The 22197-nt window shown below is 37.7% G+C and overlaps 1 protein-coding gene across 4 annotated transcripts in view; it reads right to left on the minus strand.

The window, feature by feature from the left end:
• Nucleotides 1-22197, minus strand: part of LOC148803612 (uncharacterized) — a 95830-nt gene that overhangs the window by 17257 nt on the left and 56376 nt on the right. For 2 of the 4 annotated variants that reach the window (XM_088890120.1, XM_088890115.1), the window contains exons 1-4: nucleotides 14909-15226; nucleotides 13632-14740; nucleotides 13441-13499; nucleotides 12932-13050 (exon numbers count right to left, since the gene is read on the minus strand). In XM_088890120.1, the coding sequence (XP_088746246.1) occupies nucleotides 12977-13050; nucleotides 13441-13499; nucleotides 13632-13846 (348 nt within the window). In that variant the 5' untranslated portion in view covers nucleotides 13847-14740; nucleotides 14909-15226 and the 3' untranslated portion in view covers nucleotides 12932-12976. Of the gene's footprint in view, nucleotides 1-12931; nucleotides 13051-13440; nucleotides 13500-13631; nucleotides 14741-14908; nucleotides 15227-22197 lie in introns of those variants that run through there. The other 2 variants (XM_088890106.1, XM_088890103.1) reach the window with 1 other exon arrangement.

A 22197-nucleotide genomic window follows, 5' to 3' on the forward strand; every position in this document is an offset into this window, starting at 1 on the left:
CAAACTACAGATCTTCAAAGAATTAGACCTTCTTTCCATACGAGGGACCATACATGTTGCGTAAAGGAAATAGGGGAAGAGTACTATGAATTACCCTCAAGGAAAAGTAAATGTATCCATGCATAACTCCAGCATCCCAACCATTCCCAGACAGCACACGAGTGCTTACCACAAATTTATGCCTATGATTTTCGATATCCCACAAATCCGCCGAAACATTATGCCTCTGGGTTATGGAAAGTACACATGAGCTAACAAATTGAGGTTGGAATGATGGACTACGACACATAACAACTCTTGACTTTCCTCCGGTAGACATCTAGTGTATCCTCCCAAAATTCCTCAACCATTACAAGTTTGACCTTGTCTTTGGTAATAAAATCAAATCATGGGAAGGACCTTGGTTGAGGACTCTCCATTGAAAGATCACTTCCACCCTATCTTCATCGTTTCTTCTATTAAATATAAAAATATTTCTGAACATTTTATCACCTTGTCTCCTTTGACTTTAGATGGAAATTTGGGCTAGTGAAAAAAAAAACTTTTCAACTCTGAAATTACTCTTGTTTCTAGCCATTTGCATGTGTTAGATGGCATTATTCTAGATCCTGTTAAATGGGAACAAATTCAAACGCTCTTGGATTTCTTTTAAGATCCAAATTTCAATCAAATCCAGGCGATGAAGAGTTAGAAGAAACTTAAAGATTGTTTTCTAACTAAGATTCGATATGGAGTAAAAACGAGGAAATACATCATTCAACAAGGATTCCCCAAACTAGTGATCTTCCAAGAATTTCACCTTATTTCAATACGAGGGACCATACATGCGTTGAGGAAATAGGGTAAGAGTACTATGAATTGAACTCCAAGTAAATGTATCTATGCACATAACTCCAGCATCCCAACCATTCTCTGGGAGCCCATGAATGCTCACCACAAATTTATGCCTATGATTTTCGATATCCCACAAAGCCGCCAAATCATTATGCCACCGGGTTGTGGTAAGTATGCATGAGCTAACAAATAAAGGTTGGAATGGTGTACTATGACACAGAACTACTCTTGACTTTCCTTTGATAGACATCCATTGTATCCTCCCACTCTTCCTCGATCACTACAAGTATGACCTTGTCTTTGGTAAGAAAATCAAATCATGGAAAGGCCCTTGGTTGAGGACTCTCCGTTAAAAGATCACTTCCAACCTATCTTCATCATTCCTTCTATTAAAAATAAAACTATTTATGAGCTTTTTATCCCCTAGTCTCCTTGGGCTATATATGGAACTTTGGGCTAGTGAAAAAAACCTTTACAACTCTGAAATTGCTCTTGTTTCTAGCCTTTTGCGTGTGTTAGATGGCATTACTCTAGATCCTCTTGAATGGGAACAAATTCAAACGCTCTCGGATTTGTTCTAAATTCCAACTTCCAATCAAATCTAAAGGATGAAGAGTTAGAACAATGTTAGAGATTGTTTTCTAGTTAAGATTCGATATGGGGAAAAGACGAGGAAATACACCTTTCAACAAGGATTCCCCAAACTAGAGATCTCCCAAGAATTTGACCTTGTTTCCTTACGAGAGACCATACAAGATGCGATAAGGAAATAATGGAAGAGTACTATGAATAGCCCTCCAAGGAGAAGTTAATGTATCTATGCACATAACTCCAGCATCCCAACCATTCTCTAAAAGCCCATCAGTGTTCGCCACAAATTTAAGCCTATGATTTTCCATATCCCACAAAACCACCAAAACATTATGCCACCACGTTGTGGTAAGTATGCATGAGCTAACAAATAATGGTTGGAATGATGGATTATGACACAGAATTATTCTTGACTTTCCTTCGATAGACATCTAGTGTATCCTCCCACTATTCCTCAATCACTAAGATTCGATATGGAGTAAGGACGAGGAAATACACCATTCAACAATGATTCCGCAAAATTGAGATCTTCCAAGAATTTGACCTTGCTTCCCTACGAGGGACCGTAAATGTCGTGTTAAGGATATAGGGGAAGAGTACTATGACTCCATGGAAAAGTAAATGTATCTATGCACATAACTCCAGCATCCCAACCATTCTCTAAGAGCCCACGAGTGCCCACAACAAATAAATGTCGTGGTATGTATGCATGAGCTAACAAATAAAGGTTGGAATGATGTACTATGACACAAAACTATTCTTGAGTTTCCTTTGATAGACATCCAATGTATCCTCCCACTATTCCTCAATAACTACAAGTGCAACCTTGACTTTGGTAATAAAATCAAATCATGGGAAGGCGTTGGTTGAGGAGTGTCCATTGAAAGATCACTTCCACCCTATCTTCATTGTCCCATCTCTTAATATTAAAACTATTTCTGGCATTTTTATCCCCGAGTCTAGTTTGGCCCTAGACGGAACTTTGGGCTAGTGAAGAAAACCTTTTCAACTCTGAAATTGCTCTTGTTTCTAGCCTTTTGCATGTGTTAGACGGTGTTACACTAGACCCTCCTAAATGGGAACAAATTTAAACGCTCTAGGATTACTTCTAAAATCCAACTTCAAATCAAATCCAAGAGACGAAGAGTTAGAACAAACTTAGAGATTGTTTTCTAATTATGGTTCGATATGTAGTAAGGACGAGGAAATACACCTTTCAACAAAGATTCCCCAAACTAGAGATCTACCAAGAGCTTGACCATGTTTCCATACGAGAGACCATACATGATGCGATAAGGAAATAGGGGAAGAGTACTATGAATAGCCCTCCTAGGAGAAGTTAATATATCTATGCACATAACTCCAGCATCCCAATCATTCTCTGAGAGCCCATGAGTGCTCACCACAAATTTCTGCCTATGATTTTCGAAATCCCACAAAGCCGCCAAAACATTATGCCACCGCATTGTGGTAAATATGCATGAGCTAACAAATACAGGTTGGAATGATGGATTATGACATAGAACTACTCTTGACCTTCCTCCGATAGACATGCAGTGTATCCTCCCACTATTCCTCAATCACTACAAGTTGGACCTTGCCTTTAGTAATAAAATCAAATCATGAGAAGGCCCTTGGTTGATGACTCTCCATTTAAAGATCACTTCCACCCTATCTTCATCGGTCCTTCTCTTAAAAATAAAACTACTTCTGAGCGTTTTATCCTCTAGTGAAAAAACCTTTTCAACTCTGAAATTGTTCCTGTTTCAAGCCTTTTGCATGTGTTAAATGGCATTACTCTAGATCCTCTTAAATGGGAACAAATTCAAACGTTCTCGGATTTCTTCTAAAATCCAACTTCCAATCAAATCCAAAGGATGAAGAGTTAGAACAAACTTAGAGATTGTTTTCTAATTAAGATTCGATATGGAGTAAAGACGAGGAAATACACCATTCGACAAGGATTCCCCAAAATAGAGATTTTCCAAGAATTTGACCTTCTTTCCATTCGAGAAACCATACATGATGCGATAAGGAAATAGGGGAAGAGTACTATGAATAGCCCTCCAAGGAGAAGTTAATGTATCTATGAACATAACACCAGTATCCCAACCATTCTCCAGGAGCCCATGAGTGCTCACCACAAATTTATGCCAACGATTTTCGATATCCCACAAAGTCGCCAAAACATTATGCCACCGGGTTGTGGTAAGTATGCATGAGCTAACAAATAAAGGTTGGAATGAAGGACTACGACACAGAACAACTCTTGACTTTCCTCCGATAGACATCTAGTGTATCCTCCCAATATTCCTCAAACATTACAAGTTTGACCTTGTCTTTGCTAATAAAATCTAATCATGGGAAGGCCCTTGGTTGAGCACTCTCCATTGAAAAATCACTTCCACACTATCTTTATCGTTTCTTCTCTTAAATATAAAACTACTTCGGAGCCTTTTATCACCTTGTCTCCTTTGGCTTTTGATGGAACTTTGGGCTAGTGAAGAAAAACCTTTTCAACTCTGAAATTGCTCATGTTTCTAGCATTTTGCATGTGTTAAATGGCGTTACTCTAGATCCTCTTAAATGGGAACAAATTCAAACGCTCTCGGATTTCTTCTAAAATCCAACTTCCAATCAAATCCAAGGGTTGAAGAGTTGGAACAAACGTAGAGATTGTTTTCTAATTATGATTCGATATGTAGTAAAGACGAGGAAATACACCTTTCAACAAGGATTCCCCAAACTAGAGATCTTCCATGAATTTGACCTTGTTTCCATACGAGAGACCATACATGATGCGATATGGAAATAGGGGTAGAGTACTATGAATAGCCCTCCATAGAGAAGTTAAAGTATCTATGCACATAACTCCAGCATCCCAACCATTCTCTCAGAGCCCATGAGTGCTCACCACAAATTTATGCCTATGATTTTCGAAATCCCACAAAGCCGTCAAAACATTATGCCACCGGGTTGTGGTAATTATGCATGAGCTAACAAATAAAGGTAGGAATGATGTACTATGACATAGAACTACTCTTGACTTTCCTTCGATAAACATCCATTGTATCCTCCCACTATTCCTCAATCACTACAAATATGACCTTGTCTTTGGTAGTAAAATCAAATCATGGGAAGGCCCTTGGTTGAGGGCTCTCCATTGAAAGATCACTTCCACCCCATCTTCATCGTTCCTTCTCTTAAAAACTAAACTATTTCTGAGCTTTTTATCCCCTAGTCTCCTTTGGCATTAAATGGAACTTTGGGGTAGTGAAGAAAACCTTTTAATCTTTGAAATTGCTCTTGTATCTAGCCTTTTGGATGTGTTAAATGGCGTTACTCTCGATCCTCTTAAATTGGAACAAATTCAAACGTTCTCGGATTTCTTCTAAAGTCCAATTTCCAATCAAATCCAAAGGATGAAGAGTTAGAACAAACTTAGAGATTGTTTTCTAATTAAGATTCAATATGGAGTAAAGACGAGGAAATACACCATTCGACAAGGATTCCCCAAAATAGAGATCTTCCAAGAATTTGACCTTGTTTCCATACGAGAGACCGTCCATGATGCGATAAGGAAATAGGGGAAGAGTACTATGAATAGCCCTCCAAGGAGAAGTTAATGTATCTATGCACATAACTCCAGTATCCCAACCATTCTCTGGGAGCCCATGAGTGCTCACCACAAATTTATGCCTACAATTTTCGATATCCCACAAAGCCGCCAAACCATTATGCCATCGGGTTGTGGTAAGTATGCATGAGCTAACAAATAAAGGTTGGAATGATGGACTACGACACAGAACAACTCTTGACTTTCCTCCGATAGACATCCAGTGTATCCTCCCAATATTCCTCAATCCTTACAAGTTTGACCTTGTCTTTGGTAATAAAATCAAATCATGGGAAGGCCCATGGTTGAGCACTCTCCATTGAACGATCACTTCCACCCTATCTTCATCATTTCTTCTCTTAAATATAAAACTATTTCTGAGCATTTTATCACCTCGTCTCCTTTGGCTTTAGATGGAACTTTGGGCTAGTGAAGAAAAACTTTTCAACTCTAAAATTTGCTCTTGTTTCTAGCCATTAGCATGAGTTAGATGGCGTTATTCTAGATCCTCTTAAATGGGAACAAATTCAAACACTCTTGGATTTCTTTTAAAATCCAACTTTCAATCAAATACACCGTTCTTGTTTTCTAACTATGATTCGATATGGAGTAAGAACGAGGAAATACACCGTTCAACAATGATTCCCCAAACTAGGGATCTTCCAAGAATTTGACCTTGTTTCCATACGAGGGATCATATATATTGCGTTAAGGAAATAGGGGAAGAGTACTATGAATTGCCCTCCATGTAAATGTATCTATGCGCATAACTCCAGCATCCCGACCATTCTCTGGGAGCCTAGGAGTGCTCACCACAAATTTATGCCTATGATTTTCGATATCCCACAAAACCGCCAAAACATTATGCCACCGGGTTGTATCACAGAACTACTCTCCATTGATGAATTGCCCTCCATGTGATGTACTATATCACAGAACTACTCTTGACTTTCCTTCGATAGACATCCATTGTATCCTCCCACTATTCCTCAATCACTACAAGTATGACCTTGTCTTTGGTAATAAAATCAAATCATGGAAAGGCCCTTGGTTGAGGACTCTCCATTGAAAGATCACTTCCAACCTATCTTCATCGTTCCTTCTCTTAAAAAAAATAACTATTTCTGAGCTTTTTATCCCCTAGTCTCCTTTGGTTTTATATGGAACTTTGGGCTAGTGAAAAAACCTTTACAACTCTGAAATTGCTCTTGTTTCTAGCCTTTTGTATGTGTTAGATGGCGTTACTCTAGATCCTCTTGAATGGGAACAAATTCAAATGCTCTCGTATTTGTTCTAAATTCCCACTTCCAATCAAATCCAAAGGATGAAGAGTTAGGACAATATTTTTTTTTTTTGATAATTGAAATGATTTTATAAAACCGCAATAGACAATAGTAGAAAGTCTTCAAGGAAAGGTACGAGTTGCAACCTCTCCGAGCTAGTTAAGTACAGATTTCCAAATTAATGACAACTTATATAGAAGCACAAAAAAGATCTTCCCTAGAAACCCCCTATTTGGCTAAAGCATCAGCCAAAGAATTAGCAGACCTATTAACCCATTTTACCTCAACTCTCATATTACTGGTTAACCACTTTACTTTTTTTATGAGACCTTTGTAGCCCCAAATGGTGGTATCCAAGTTTAGGAGCCACCTGGTTACCACCTCAGAGTCCCCTTCAACTAGGAGATGCTCCACCCCAAGCTGGTTGGCGATCTGAATTCTTTGTATTGCAGCAAGGATTTATGCCCTTGTGGAATCCCCCACTCCCACTGGTCCTGAGAATAGGGAAATTATGTTGCTGTCCTTATTTCTCAAGATACCCCCTATACCTGAAGACCCTGGGTTGCCTTGGCTACTTCCATCAAAATTCAACTTGATGACACCTTCCAAAGGTGGAATCCATTCTGACAGAATTCTATCCTTCTTTGTTGAAGTGTTAGCTATTACTAGCCAATTTCTCCACAAATCATCAATGGAGAAGTCATCAAAGATATCCACAGTTTTCAGCCAATGGATTGCTCTTGTTAGGATACAATCCTTTTTTTCATCTAAGCCTCTTTCCTTCTCTATGAAAATTCTTGCATTCCTTTCCTCCCAAATAGTCCACAGAGTGGCTGCCCTGACACATTTCCACATGACCTTACCTCTTCTACTGTGCCAAACAAAGATAGATGGGTTGAATAACAAGCTTAAATCAGAAGGCAAAGACCACCTACCTCCAAATAAACAAAGGCTCCACCTCCATATAGCTGTAACAAAGGAACAGGAGATCAGCAAATGGACACAGTCCTCATTCTCGGCCTTACACAAGGAACACCAATTTGGGGAAAGACAAAGCGAGAGTCTCTTTTTCTGTAAGTTTTCCAAAGTATTGATCTTCCCATAGAAGATTTCCCAGCAGAATACAGCAATTTTTGGGGGAATAGGTCGCGCCCAGAATTCTTTGACAGGGAATCCTTGGGAAAAGGGGTTAGAACTGAGGGATTTTAGAAAAGAAGAGCAAGTAAAAGTACCTTTTGGAAGAGGAGTCCAAACCCTTTGACCAAAAGAAATGGGGGCCAAGCAAACGGATTCTAGTATATGAATTAGCTCAATAACACAGTTTGATTCACCATCCCTTAACCCTCTACGAAATCCAAAGTCCCAGTTTAAAGATAAGGGGTTTAACGGGCTCGGGAGAAAAAGTTGCAATTGGCTCATATTTGTTAAGGGAAATGGAATAGAGCGAGGGGAAAACAATCTTTGAGGGGTTGAGTACCCACCCAAATATCCTCCCAGAACAGAATAGCATTACCAGAACAAGCATCATACCTGATGAATCTGAGGAAGTGAGGGAGAATACCGTATAGCCTTCCAAGGTGTAATAAGGGTAGCTCGGCGAGATATCCCGGAATCCCAACCATTTCCTGCACAACCATGAATGCTTGCCACCACCTCATGCCATAATCTCTCTCTCTCTCTCTCAGGGCCATCTCCGTAGCCACTTCCCAAAAGGGCTACATTCTTCAGCACTATGTTCCCTATCCCTAAACCCCCTTCTACCTTTGGTTTGTTAACTATCTCCCATCTGATCAAGTGATCATTTTTCACCTCTCCTGGTTCCCATAGAGTTAGGACAATATTAGAGATTGTTTTCTAGTTAAGATTCGATATGGAGAAAAGAAGAGGAAATACACCTTTCAACAAGGATTCCCCAAACTAGAGATCTTCCAAGAATTTGACTTTGTTTCCTTACGAGAGACCATACATGATGCGATAAGGAAATAGGGGAAGAGTGCTATGAATAGCCCTCCAAGGAGAAGTTAATGTAACTATACACATAACTCCAGCATCCCAACCATTCTCTGAAAGCCCATGAGTGCTCGCCACAAATTTAAGCCTATGATTTTCGATATCCCACAAAACTGCCAAAACATTATGCCACCACGTTGTGGAAAGTATGCATGAGCTAACAAATAATGGTTGGAATGATGGATTATGACACATAACTACTCTTGACTTTCCTTCGATAGCCATCCAGTGTATCCTCCCACTATTCCTCAATCACTACAAGTTTGACCTTGTCTTAGGTAATAAAATCAAATCATGGGAAGGCCCTTGGTTGAGGACTCTCCATTGAAAGATCACTTCCACCCCATCTTCATCGTTCCTTCTCTTAAAAATAAAACCATTTCTGTGTTTTTTATCCCCTAGACTCCTTTGCCTTTAAATGGAACTTTGGGCTAGTGAAGAAAACCCTTTCAACTCTGAAATTGCTCTTGTTTCTAGGCTTTTGCATGTATTAGATGGCGTTACTCTAGATCCTCTTAAATGGGAACAAATTCAAACGCTCTCGGATTTCTTCTAAAATCCAACTTCCAATCAAATCCAAGGGATGAAGAGTTAGAACAAGCTTAGAGATTGTTTTCTAATTATGATTCGATATGGAGAAAAGACGAGGAAATACACCTTTCAACAAGGATTCCCCAAACTAGAGATCTTCCAAGAATTTGACCTTGTTTCCATATGAGAGACCATACATGATGCAATAAGGAAATAGGGGTAGAGTATTATGAATAGCCCTCCAAGGAGAAGTTAATTTATTTATGCACATAACTCCAGCATCCCAACCATTCTCTGAGAGCCCATGAGTGCTCACCACAAATTTATGCCTATGATTTTCGAAACCCCACAAAGCCGTCAAAACATTATGCCACTGTATTGTGGTAAGTATGCATGAGCTAACAAATACAGGATGGAATGATGGATTATGACAGAACTACTCTTGACTTTCCTATGATAGACATCTAGTGTATCCTCCCACTATTCCTCAATCACTACAAGTTTGACCTTGTCTTTGGTAATAAAATCAAATCATGGGAAGGCCCTTGGTTGAGGACTCTCCATTGAAAGATCACTTCCACCCTATCTTAATCGTTCCTTCTCTTAAAAATAAAATTATTTCTGAACTTTTAATCCCCTTGTCTCCTTTGGCTTTAGATTGAACTTTGGACTAGTGAAGAAAACATTTTCAACTCTAAAATTGCTCTTGTTTCTTGCCTTTTGCATCTGTTAGATGGCGTTACTCTAGATCCTCTTAGATTTGATGGTCATTTGTGAGACACTAGTCCTATTTGAGGAGATAAAGGGCCACTAGGTCTCTTTTGTTTTTTTTTTTTTAGGGTCGATACTTCCATTTAAAACTACCCAACAAAAGCCACTACATTTGTGGGATAGGTGCAGGCCAGAACTCTCAACATGTCACAAGAATGGACCTGGGGAGGGGAATGACCCTAACAAACATTTTAAAATAGAAACCACCAGAAAACCTACTTGAGGAGTTAGGAACCCAAATTTGTTTATCCCCAACAAATCTATCAATGACTACAAGTATGACCTTGTCTTCAATAATAAAATCAAATCTTGGGAAGCCCTAGGTTGAGGAGTCCCCATTGAAAGATCACTTCCACTCCATCTTCGTTGTTTCTTCTCTTATATGCAAATCTATTTCTGAGCTTGTTATCCCCTTGTCTCCTTTGGGTTTAGCTGAAACATTGGGCTAAAGAAGAAAACCTTATGAACTATGAAATTGGTCTTTTGTGGGACACCAGTCCTATAGAGTGGTATAAGGGCCAACTAGGTCTTTTGTTTGTTGCAAAATGTCACGGGTGTTGATACTTCCATTGAAAACATCCCAACAAAAAGTACTAACTTTTGGGGGAATAGGTGGACACCAAAACTCTCAATATGTCACAACTCACAAGGATAGACTCAGTGTGGGGACTGACCCTAACCAACATATTAAAAGAGGAACTACAAGAAAACCGATCTTAATAGTTAGGAACCCATATTCGTTTATCCCCAACTGAGCTATCAAGAACCACCCCATCCAACAAATTCAAAAACCTAGAAGTGTGAATAAATTCAAGATTTCTCGCATTTCTCCTAAAATCCAACTTTCAACCCAAAGTTGATCTCTTTTTAAGATTAGTGATGGCATAGAGAAAAGGAAACACACATTTCAACAAGGATTCTCCAAGCTAGCGATCTTCCAAGAATTTAACCTTGTAGCCAGGCAAGATATCATTGATGATGCGATTAAGAAATGGGGAAAGAGTGCTATGAATTGCCTTCGACGAAGAAGTAAGGGTAGCTCTACACAAAATTCCAGCATCCCAACCACTCTAAGAGCTCATGAATACTCACAACTTTTTGTTAATGATTATCGCTATCCCACAAATCTGCCCATTCTCTATGCCATCGGGTTGTGGTAAGTATGCATAGGCTCACAAATAAATGTTGGGACGATGGTCTATCACATAGAACTACTGTTGACTCTACTTTGAGACATTCATGGTATCCTCCCATTCTTCCTTAATTACAACAAGTATGGCCTTGTCTTTGGTAAAACAATCGAATTTTGGGAAGACCATAGGGTTAAGGAGTCTCCATTGAAAGGTAGTTTCCACTCTATGTTCATCGTTCCTCTCTAAAAGGGAAAACTATTTTTGAGCTTGCTATCCCCTTGTCTCCTCCTTCGGGTTTTAGTTGAACCTTTGGGCAAAGAAGAATGTAGAGTTTGTTGATAGACTATTAGTGTGTCTGTGGTCCCAGCCCCAAACTATATTTTACGGTTTATTTCTTTATGTTACAGTTATGGTAGTCGGATCGATTTGGCCTTTTTTATTTTCTTTTGTTTTAAGTAGGGGTATTAGAGTAACTCTACTTCTTTAAAGTCACAGATATAAATAAGATTTAGTGGGGCGGCCAGAACAATCCAACCGCACCCTTTCTCTTCTTTCTTCTCTTCTCTATTCTCTTCGAACCTAGGTTGACTTCTTTTCTTCTTCTCTCAAAATTACATCAGAAAACACATTCTTTTTCTGATTTTTTTATTCAAGTAAGAAAATCATAGGAACTTTGAAATTTCTCTTGTTTCTATCATTTTGCATGTGTTCGATGGGATTTCTCTTGATCCAAGATTGGAAGGTTGCTTTTCTCCTAGTCCCTCCCAGATGTCCTTTGTTGTAAAGGAAGTTTGATGTGTTCGCATCCCCCTGAAAATTAGTGTGTTCTGCTGGGAAGTCTTCCGTCAGAGCATTAATACTAGTGATTTAATACAAAAGAAGAGACCCAACTGGTATTAATCTCTTGATTCATGTCTAATGTGCAAAAAAAAAGAATGGGGAGACGGCTTACCACTTCCTAATCTCCTATCCATTTGTCTATTGTATTTCGGAATATTTCCTTGCTCTATTTAGATGCAAGTGGTCTCTCCCTACTAGTTTGGACAATTTGTTTGATGGTCCATGATCAAGTTGTCAAAGAAGGAGGAAGATTAACATGGACAATTGCACTGGTTACTATGATTTGGACTATATGGGATGAAAGGAGTGCATGATTGTTTAAGGAAACAGAAAGAAATGAAGAGGATTTAATGGAAAACATTATAGTGAGGGAGGCACATTGATTGAAAACAATATATTTGTTCTTGGATTTCATAATGAATGATATTCTTAGAAATTAGGCAGCAATTGCAGCCTCATCAACAAAAAAAAGCAAAATGCAAGGAGGGAGTGGAAATCACTGGCAAAGGGATGGATGGATGGAACTAGATTTTTATGGTAGGGGGAGTGGTAAGATATGAGAATGGACTCATTCGTGGAATGTTTTCAGGTCCAATCGGTGGAGTTCAAGTAGTTACCGGAGTATGAAACATAAAGGAGATGGGAGTTGAATAATTGGTTATTAAGGGGCACCCATGTTACAATCAGATGGTTAACAAAAGGAAGTAAAGCAGCTTTGTGGAGTTATAGAAATGATATCAAACACTTTAAGCCTTTAAATGGTTTTCAAAGGACATGTAGTTCAATGGGTACAAGGGTTTGATAAAAGTTTGGCCTTAGGCCAAATGCAATTTGCGTAGGGGACAGAAACCAGTGTCATACTCTCATTTTCTTTTAAGCTGTAATGACAACCTCTTCTCATGTTTCAGTAGTTCACTAATAAATTATGTTTATTTATCTAAAAAAAAAAGTTAGTATTTGTTAGTTGTTACTGATCAAAAGAGAAAAAAATAATAATATTTTTTTAATCTTAAGCAACAAAGGAAGATTAGAACTGTAAAAGCATTGAGCAGATATCATCTACGTTACATACATCCCTACAGAGCTACTTATGCAAAGCCAGGAATTCACAAAATTCGTACTAATATGGTACTACTGATAACAATTTATGTAAACAGGTGTATTTAAAAAGCATAACATTATTTTAATATTCAAAATGAACAAAACATAGCCCAATTCTTTTTAGGGTAGAAACATTGTCGAATGTACTCTACAGCCATGCACACAAAGGTTGGGCCCAAGCAAGTAGGACATCTGAATTAATACCTAATGCTGATACATACCTGGGCAATTATGATCACAATAGCAGTCATTCAAACATCTACTAATCAAGAAAAATGCCATGCATCGAAAATATGGTCATATCCATAGTGAGTGGTTTGCAACCATGAGACATTACAACCTGCACAGTTGAAAACAGAACATGTAATTTAACTGGAATGCATAATTATCAAAAAAAATCACTGCAATTCATGCATTATGCACACACAAAGATTTGCATAATCCAATTTAACTGGAATGCATAAGTGTTTTGCTCTTAAATGCATAAACACTTTCTAGTTTCATTTCCACAAGAGAACTATAGCAAATTCGTTGTCTCAATTTAAATTAGAGGTAAATTCTCTTAGTTCATATATATTAGTTCATATATATCTGGATCATTACTTTAATCTTCTCAATCAAATCTGGAACCGTTAATCTCAGTCCTCTTAAGTCTGAGATGAGCTAGTAGCACTAAGAGCGAGAATAAAGCAAATAAGGATTTTCATTTCCAAATTCCAAATTAAGTTACCTTTCAGCCAATGCTTGTGGATAGGATCATAGGTTGATACTCGAGAAGCTGCAGATGATCTGAATACCGAACAACGTTAAGGAGGAAAAGAAGAAAATACTTGTAGTTTCAAAAATCTTCAACCTCGATAAGATCGCAATAGAATATTTAGGGAGAAAGAGAGAGACAACATCATGGATCAAATACGATACCTCCACTGTTCTCGATCAGACTGATCACAATGCTCGACTTCTCTCCACCTTTGTCTTCCATTCTCCTTTTCTAGCCGATTATAACGGTGACTTCTACCACTGCAGAAAGGATATACATGTCTTGTTAGTCGTTGCATCGGGTATTTATCGTGGGATGTAGGAACTTGATCTAATAGGACGAATATCCACGGCCATGATATAGGATACATGACCATTACATCGGAATCTACGTTCTTGCCTATATGTACAGATCTAAAACCTTTTGTGAATACCGACCATGGCGGGAAACGGAAAAAGATACTCTTCAACTCATCGTCAGACTTTCTTTGAAATCTGAAATCCACAAAACCCTAACCGAATCGAATGCTTGCAGCCATTGCCAACGTTATCTACGGATAGTGGCGGGAAACGGAAAAGGAGATTCCTCAACTCATCGTTCAGACTTTCTATGAAATTTGAAATCCACAAAATTTTAACCGAAGAGAATGCTTGCAGGCTTGCAGCTTACGATATATACCGATGATGGCGGAGAACGGAAAAAGAGACTCCTCAAGTCATCGTTCAGACTTTCTCCGAAATCCGAAATCCACAAAACCCTAATCTTTGAAAGCCTGCATGCATCTGCAATATCGTAACCCGCTTCCTCCTCTCATCTCCTTCCCTCGCTTGTATTTCCACAAGGCGCGCGTTACCCGTCTCCACGATGACGGACGCTGATATCTATCGAATTCCGCGATGACAGACGAGCCGCATGGAGAGATGCAGAAAAGATTGGAACTTGGGAGAGACGAGGAACATACGAAGAAGAAACGGTGGAAGGCGTCAATAATTTTTGTAAAGTGCAATGGTTTTTATGCTTTTCTTTTTCTTTCAGTTTCTAAAATCTAATTTCTTGATATCTTCCTTCCTGCTGTTAACGGTAATATGATCATGGAACTGACCGGCGTATCTTCGCAAGTTCCACTTTCCCAACTGTCGCACTTCCATTTGTGTGGGAATAATATCTTTCTATTTTTCTTTCTGTTGAATTCGGATCTTCTTTTGATATTATTAACGAGTTTTTTTTTCTTTCTTTTTCTCCGAGATTTTGGGTCGGGCAGGGCTTTCACCTGGTATAAACATAAAATATTAGGCACGGACAGGAATTTGGCCGGGGCCTACATTTTAAGCCTGAGCCGGCCCTCAGAGGCCCGAGCCCGAGCCCGAGCAAATGCCTAAACTAAAATGATTTCAGAGTCGGCGAACTGGAGGAGTGGAGGAGATATAGAGAGAGAGACCTGATAGGGTTTTCTGTCACCGGTTGTCGCTTGTCTGACTTCCGTTGTAGATGCCACCGGCCGTTGTTAGGGAATGGGAACACCGCCTCTAATCTGAGATGTGCTAATGTATATTTAAAAATTAGAAAATGGGAAATTGGGCACCACTTTGCGAGAGATGATATCGCCTGTTGCTTCACCGTTTGTGGAAGGAGATGAAAGATGATACCACTCAGGTGCACACCGCTGCTAGTGCCGGCTGTGATTTGAAAGGTTTGAAGGATATTGAATGAAATGGCCTGAGTCGGGCCAAGATGCACAGTCCATGAACAGATTTATTTTTAACCCTCTACCAAATTGATTTAACACCACACATCTCACCATGAGACTGGGACCTGCCATGTATGAGATGTGCGAAGTGTAGGGGTGTCAATTGTGGTTTTGATTTGGATCCAATCTAATCCAAACCTTATCAAATTGGATTTGGGCGGTCCATTGTAATTATTGGATTGAGTCAATCTAAAATAAATTGTTCCATATTCTTATTAGTTTGAATTGGACCGAAACCAAATTTCCAATAATCAGATCATGATGCCAAACATTTGTCCAATTTGAAATCAGTCAAAACTGAAGCTAGCATAAAATAACTTCTATGAAAGTACCTTTACAAAAGCACTTTTACGAAAACACTTTTATAAAAGTAATTTTATGAAAAGTATTTTTACGAAAGTATTTTTATAAAAATGCTTTTATATACAAGTAGTTTTATAAAATCACTTTTGTAAAAGTACTTTTACATGAAAGCACTTTTACAAAAAAAAAACTTTTACGGAAGTACTTTTAGAAAAGCACTTTTACAGAAAAGTACTTTTACGGAACCATTTTTTATAGAAAATACTTTTATAAAAGCACTTTTACGAAAGCACTTTTATAGAAGCACTTTTATGGAAGAACTTTTGCGAAAGCACTTTTGCAAAAGTACTTTTCTGAAAGCACTTTTATAAAAACATTTCTATGAAAGCACTTTTACAAAAGCACTTTTATGGAAGTACTTATATAAAAGCACTTTTACAAAAGTACTTTTACAAACGCACTTCTACAAAAGTACTTTTACACAAGTCTATGGAAGTACTTTTCTAAAAGTGCTTTTTTTACGAAGTACTTCAAGAAAGTGCTTTTGTAAAGCACTTTTATGAAAATACTTTTACCAAAGCACTTTTACAAAAGTGCTTTTATATAATTTATTATATTTCATTATGTTTGGATTGGATCCAATCCAATCCATTTACATTTTAAGTGATTGGATTGGATTTGGTTTGTATTGGATTTGGACTAGATTGGGTCAAGTCCATTTGTAAGTGGATTCACATTGGACTGGATTGGGTTGACCAAATCTGTCCAATTGACACCTCTAGCAATGTGAGATCATGTCGGTAGAGGGTTGGAACGTGTTGTTGGCAAGTGATCCGGACTCCTAATTTGTTGCCTTTATTGTTGATTGTGGATCACTTGCCAACAAAACACGTTCCAACCCCCTACCAACATTACCTCATATCGCACATCTCATACGTGGCGAGTCCCACTTTTATGGTGGGTCATAATCTCATAGTGAGATGTGCGGTGTTCCATCAAGTTGGTAGAGTGTTGAGACATGTTTTGTTGGTAGAAGATCTCAACTCTTTATTATTAGGGTTAAATTCTTAAACTACCCTTACACTTAGTTTGGAAGGAGTACAAATACAAATACAAATACGTAGAGTGCAAAACCTTATATTTTGTATTATTTTGAATGTATTTACATTGTACATATTTGTATTTGTAATTCTTCCAAACTGAGCCTTATGGTTTAACAAATGGACACAAATAAGGGTGTCAATGGACCGGTTTTGGATTGGGCCTCTTCTCGTCCAAAATCAATTTGGACAGATTGGATGGACCTACAAGACATATTGGATTGGACCAATCCGGTCCAAAATATTTATTAGATTGGATTGGACTTTGCCCTTCCATAATAAATTTATATTGGATTGGATTGGATTAAGCCAATATCTACACCATTGAAATAAGATAAGTATATGGACCAATTTTGGGATGAAACCAATCTAAATCAAAACGAATTTGAACAGAATGGACAGTCCAAACATTGATTTGGGCCGGACCAAAATGGTAAAAAATATTCATGCAATTGGATTGGACCTGGTCCATTTACCATGGACCTACATTGGACTGGATCGGATTGGACCAAATGCAATTCAATTAATAGAAAAAGGCAAAAGGACTTTATTGCCCTTTCATTAAGTGAATATGTGAAACCGCTATGAGGGAAAAATGTCTTTTCTTGATTTGTATGTTTAGGCAAAAAGATACAAGCACATTTCACCCTCTTTAGTTGTTACCTTTCACCGTTGAAGAGTAAAAGACATGGGATAAAGGGGATTGTCCGGTAACTGCTTCAAGTTATGGAGAGAAAGAGAGAGAAAGAGAGAGAACTTGGATCTACAAATCTACTTTCTCTATCTCTTTCATTCACTATACAAAACCCTCTCTCATTGTCATTCCTTTTCTTTTTTTTTTTAATAGAAACCTAGAGGAGCTACATGAGACAAGGGGTAGCACGTCCCCACAAAATCAGACTTACAAATACTAGCTAAATTCCATGGAAGATCACTAAGATTGAGACTTACTATACCCTATTGGGTAGAAAAGGCTTGATTGGCGAGCCAGTCTGCCGCTTGATTAGCTTCCTGATACACGTGATTGTAGACCAAATCTTCATTTGCTCAATTCTTCAAATATAAACACTCTTCAATGATGTTCCGTAGATTCCAGGGGGTCAATGAGCCACTTCAGACAAGAAATCACCATTAAAGAGTCACTTTCAATGATGATGGAATGGTTTGGGAAATTCACTGCCAATTTGTGGACCTCTCACGCGGCCCAAGCTTCTGCCATGTTGATAGTCGAAGAACCTAAGTAATAAGCCTTGTAATCTACCACCTCATCCAAAAAATTCCTAGCTATGGCTGCAACTGAGCACATCCCATTGTTTAGTCGGGATGCATCAAAATTCGTTTTAATAGTACCAATTTTTGGAGTTTGCCACATAACATACTTGCACAACTTATGGGCATCAGCTCCATTCGGCTTCATATTGGTTTCATAATATTCCGTAAAGGACGATAAAGCTCTTTCAATCACCACTTGAATAAGGGTTGACACATTATTAAAAGATTTTTTATTTATATTCTTCCAGACATACCATAATAAGAATGCACACTTTTTTCTTCCATTATTTCCTCCATTTGAACTTTTCTTACCAATTTTTAGCCACCATTCCTCTAAGGAAAAGTTAGAGCATGTAGGACCCTCCAAAATGAGATTTATTGCATCTGATGTTTGATTAGCAACTATACAATTCTTAAAAATATGATCACGTTATTTGCACAAAAATTACATTTTTCATCAATACTTAAACCTCTATTTTGTAGGAGCATTTTTGTTGAGAATCTTTTATTAAAAAGTAGATAGAGAAAAGTTTTCAATTTTGGGGAACAATTTACATTCCAAACGGTTGAGTTCCACTTTGAGTTCAAATTTTCATGAAGAGACAAGCTACATTTTAATTTATATGTAAACTTATTTGAGAATTTCCCATTACAACTAAGTTGTCAAACTAATTTATCTTCTTTTTGATTTTAGGGGATAAAGATTGATTTTATTTTCCCCTAAATATTCAAAGGAACCAAGCTACAAATTCTATTTTCTATTTTCTATCCACACACCCTTTTTTCTGATAAATAACCTCACTAAGAAGGAGACTATCATTTTCAATCTTATCGGGTGGAATAATTTGGTCCAATGAGGCATCGCCTACCCATATATCTTTCCAAAATTTGATAGATTTGCCATTGTTTATTTCCCAACATAACCCATTTTTAAGGAGATCTCTCCCCTTTATGATACCTTTCCAAGCCCCTGATATACCTTTATTTTCCTTAGCATTCCAAAAATCCTCTTTCTGAAGATAATTTGCTTTAATAATTTTAACCCAAAGGTTATCAATGTTTAATAATATTTTCCAACCCAACTTTGCTAAGTTAGCTTCATTAACCCATTGAAGGTTTTTTAGACCCAAACCACCCTAACATTTTGAGGTACACACCTTGTTCCAACCAATCAAATGAATCGGGTTTTTTCACTAGAATTTGTCCATAAGAAGTTCCTTTGGCTTTTATCAATTTTCATCTATGATATTTTGGGGAAGCTTGAAATAACTCATGAGGAATTGCGGCATCGTATTCGTTGTAGCAATCAAAAAGGTCATTCAACCTGCTAAGGATAAAGTGTTATTTTTTTTCCGACTTGCCGGTTTGTTATTTACCCTTTCCTTGAGATTCAAGAATGTGTCCTTTGAAACTCTACTATTTTCTATGGGGGCTCCCAAATAAATATCAGACTTTGCTTGGATTTGGATCCTCAAAATTTTTACTAAGATTTTTTGGAATCTAATTGGTGTATTTTTCGAAAATTGGAGTGTAGATTTTGAAAAGTTTGGGCACTAGCTAGAAGCCACAACAAATTTAGTGAGAATGTCTTTTATTTTCAAACATATTGTAATTGAGGTCTGAATGAATATCAAGCAGCAATCATCTACAAACTATAAAATTGGTATTTTTGGACTTCCTTTGGCAACCTTACAACCAATTGAAATTTTCTTACCTAGAGAATTTTTTTCAAGCTTCTTTGCTAATGCTTCAGGGCAAAGAACAAAAATATAGGGAGAAAGAGGATCTCCCTGTCTGATCCCTCTAGAAGGGGCAAATTCCTTCGAGGGGGTTCCATTTATTAAAATTTGATATGATACACCTTCTTTATACATTCCATAACCCAGCTAATCCATTTCTCATGAAATCCAAAATTTCTCAAGACTTTCTCAATGAATTCCCAATCTAGTCTATCATATGCTTTTTCTATGTCAATTTTGCCTGCAAGCATACAAGTTTTCCTTTTCTTCTTTTTCATTGTATGCAACATTTCATGAGCGATAAGAATGTTGTCATTAATCTTCCTATTTGGCACAAAGGCACTTTAATAGGGAGATATAATATTATCCAAAAAAGGCATAATTCTGTTAATAAGGATTTTTGAAATAATTTCATAGATGACATTGCATAAACTTATGGGCCTATAATTATTTACATTTTTTGGGATGAGGGTTATAAATGTTTTGTTCAATATTAGACACAATTTCATTGTCATTCATTTTCTCCTTTATTTTGTGGTTTCTAAAAACGTTCCTTCTATCCTTATCAAATGAAAACCCTCCAACCCAATTGTCTAGGAGGAATATAGGACATTAAAGATAAGGAAAACAAGGCTAATCGGGTAATTCTAGACAATTTCGGCGCCGCGTGGTAAGTTGGGAATAACTCTCCCATCCGGACTCTGATTGAGATGATTCAAGATGCGTTGGAAAGATAAGGAAAAGTTCTATAAATTTCATATTTTGAGTTGTAATAGATACGGATTGAATCGAGGTCAAAATCGGGACCTAATTATCTACAACCGGACTGCTGACGTGCTGGAGCAATTCCTTAGCCTGCAAGTTTTCATCCGGGAATTCACCACTCTCCCACTTACACGAGAACATGGTTTTATCTTAGGAGAAGGATATAAAAAGAGGAGATAAGGGTTCAAACCCCTAAAAGAAAATTGAAGAAAAGGCTGCTAGGGAGAGGAGGAGGCTGCTGAATGCAGACTGTAGGAGAATCACAACAAGGAGATCGAAGACTGACGCAAAGATCTTAAGTGTATTCCTCTTTGGTTCTGCAGTTTGGTAACCTATATTCAATTAGGGTTTTGAGGTTTGTCTATTGAATCTTTTTCTTTCTTCCTTTTTATGCGAACCATGATGAGCTTTAATCCTGATTTGTAATTAAACTTAGGCAGATCCGATTGAGTATGTTTTGTTCTTGGGATTCTTGATTAGAGTATCGATTTATAGAACAATCTTGGCCAAATTGTTCTTGCATCTGTGATTACTTGAACTGCTTGAGAAAGAATTAGGTAATTAGATAATCTAATCAAGAAATGGACTCAATGCACCATAGAGATAAGTTGCATGGTTCGGTTGGGAATCATTCATACCTGAATTGATGACCTGCGAATTCTTGTTCTTAATGCATCTTTGGTGAGTAAAATTCTGATAGAAATATAGGATTTGTGATTCAGAGATAGGGTGGGCTGCGCTCGAGAGAGGTTGCTCATAAATTAGGGTTTCGCCAACCCAAGACTGACTTCACCTCAGTCGGATAGCTTAAATATTTGATTGCTGAATCGGTTATGTCAATTCTTGTATCCAGTGACTCTTCTTATCATCAAGAGTGGTTTGATCCGAAAGTAATTAGGGTATTTTGCTTGTTCTTAATTAAATCATGAGGGGCTAGGTTTTTATTGTTAGGGATTAATACTTGATCATGCATTGATTTTCATTCCTTAGTAAAACCGATGAGGTTTTGCTATATTGTGTTATTTGTGCTGATTACTTATCATTGATTGATCACTAATGATTCGTTCTTTAATCAAGATTATGCATCGAGAGATGATAATCGAGGTGGAACTAATAACACTTGTTCGGCCAATAATTAGGTAGAGATATCATTTGTTGGTATGATTTCCTTATAGGTGTATTAACAACTTATGTTTATGCAAAGAGGATTTCAATTGAGAGAATGAGAATTCCTTGATTGTAATTCCATTTAATTAAACATAGGTTTAGCTAATCGACTCCTGAGAAAGATTGACTAGTGCTTTTAGGAAACACCTTGTAATATAATAGCTCTCGTGAGATTTTATTAGTATTGAATCTTGATGATCGTGATAGGATTAATCCCTAGCAACTTTGTTATTGATTTCGTTCAAGTTCTTGTTCTTGTCATTTAATTTCCTTAATCAGTAGTGCTAGTCTAAATTCCTTAATTCACAACCCAATAGATTATTGCTTTAAACAAGTTGAGAAGAAATTAATAGGTGGCTAAATAATTCATTCCTCGTGGGAACGATTATGTACTCCTTACTATATTACTTGCACAACTCCGTACTCTTGCGGACAGCGGTCAGCACCCACGCATGCCACCAGTCCTCTTTTTCTCTCTCTTGTCTCTTTCACAGCTCTCATTCTTATTTGCACTATCACATATTCTCAGGAACCGACGAACTCAGGCACCGACGCTAGCCACGCTACTAATGAACTCAATTGTCCCTCTCTCCGGCGGTGAGTCTTGCACTTCTCAACTTTGTACAAGTCATGC

This window comes from Nelumbo nucifera, chromosome 1 (genome assembly GCF_055504915.1).
Source record: "Nelumbo nucifera cultivar China Antique chromosome 1, China Antique-T2T, whole genome shotgun sequence".
Taxonomy (NCBI): Eukaryota; Viridiplantae; Streptophyta; class Magnoliopsida; order Proteales; family Nelumbonaceae; genus Nelumbo; species Nelumbo nucifera.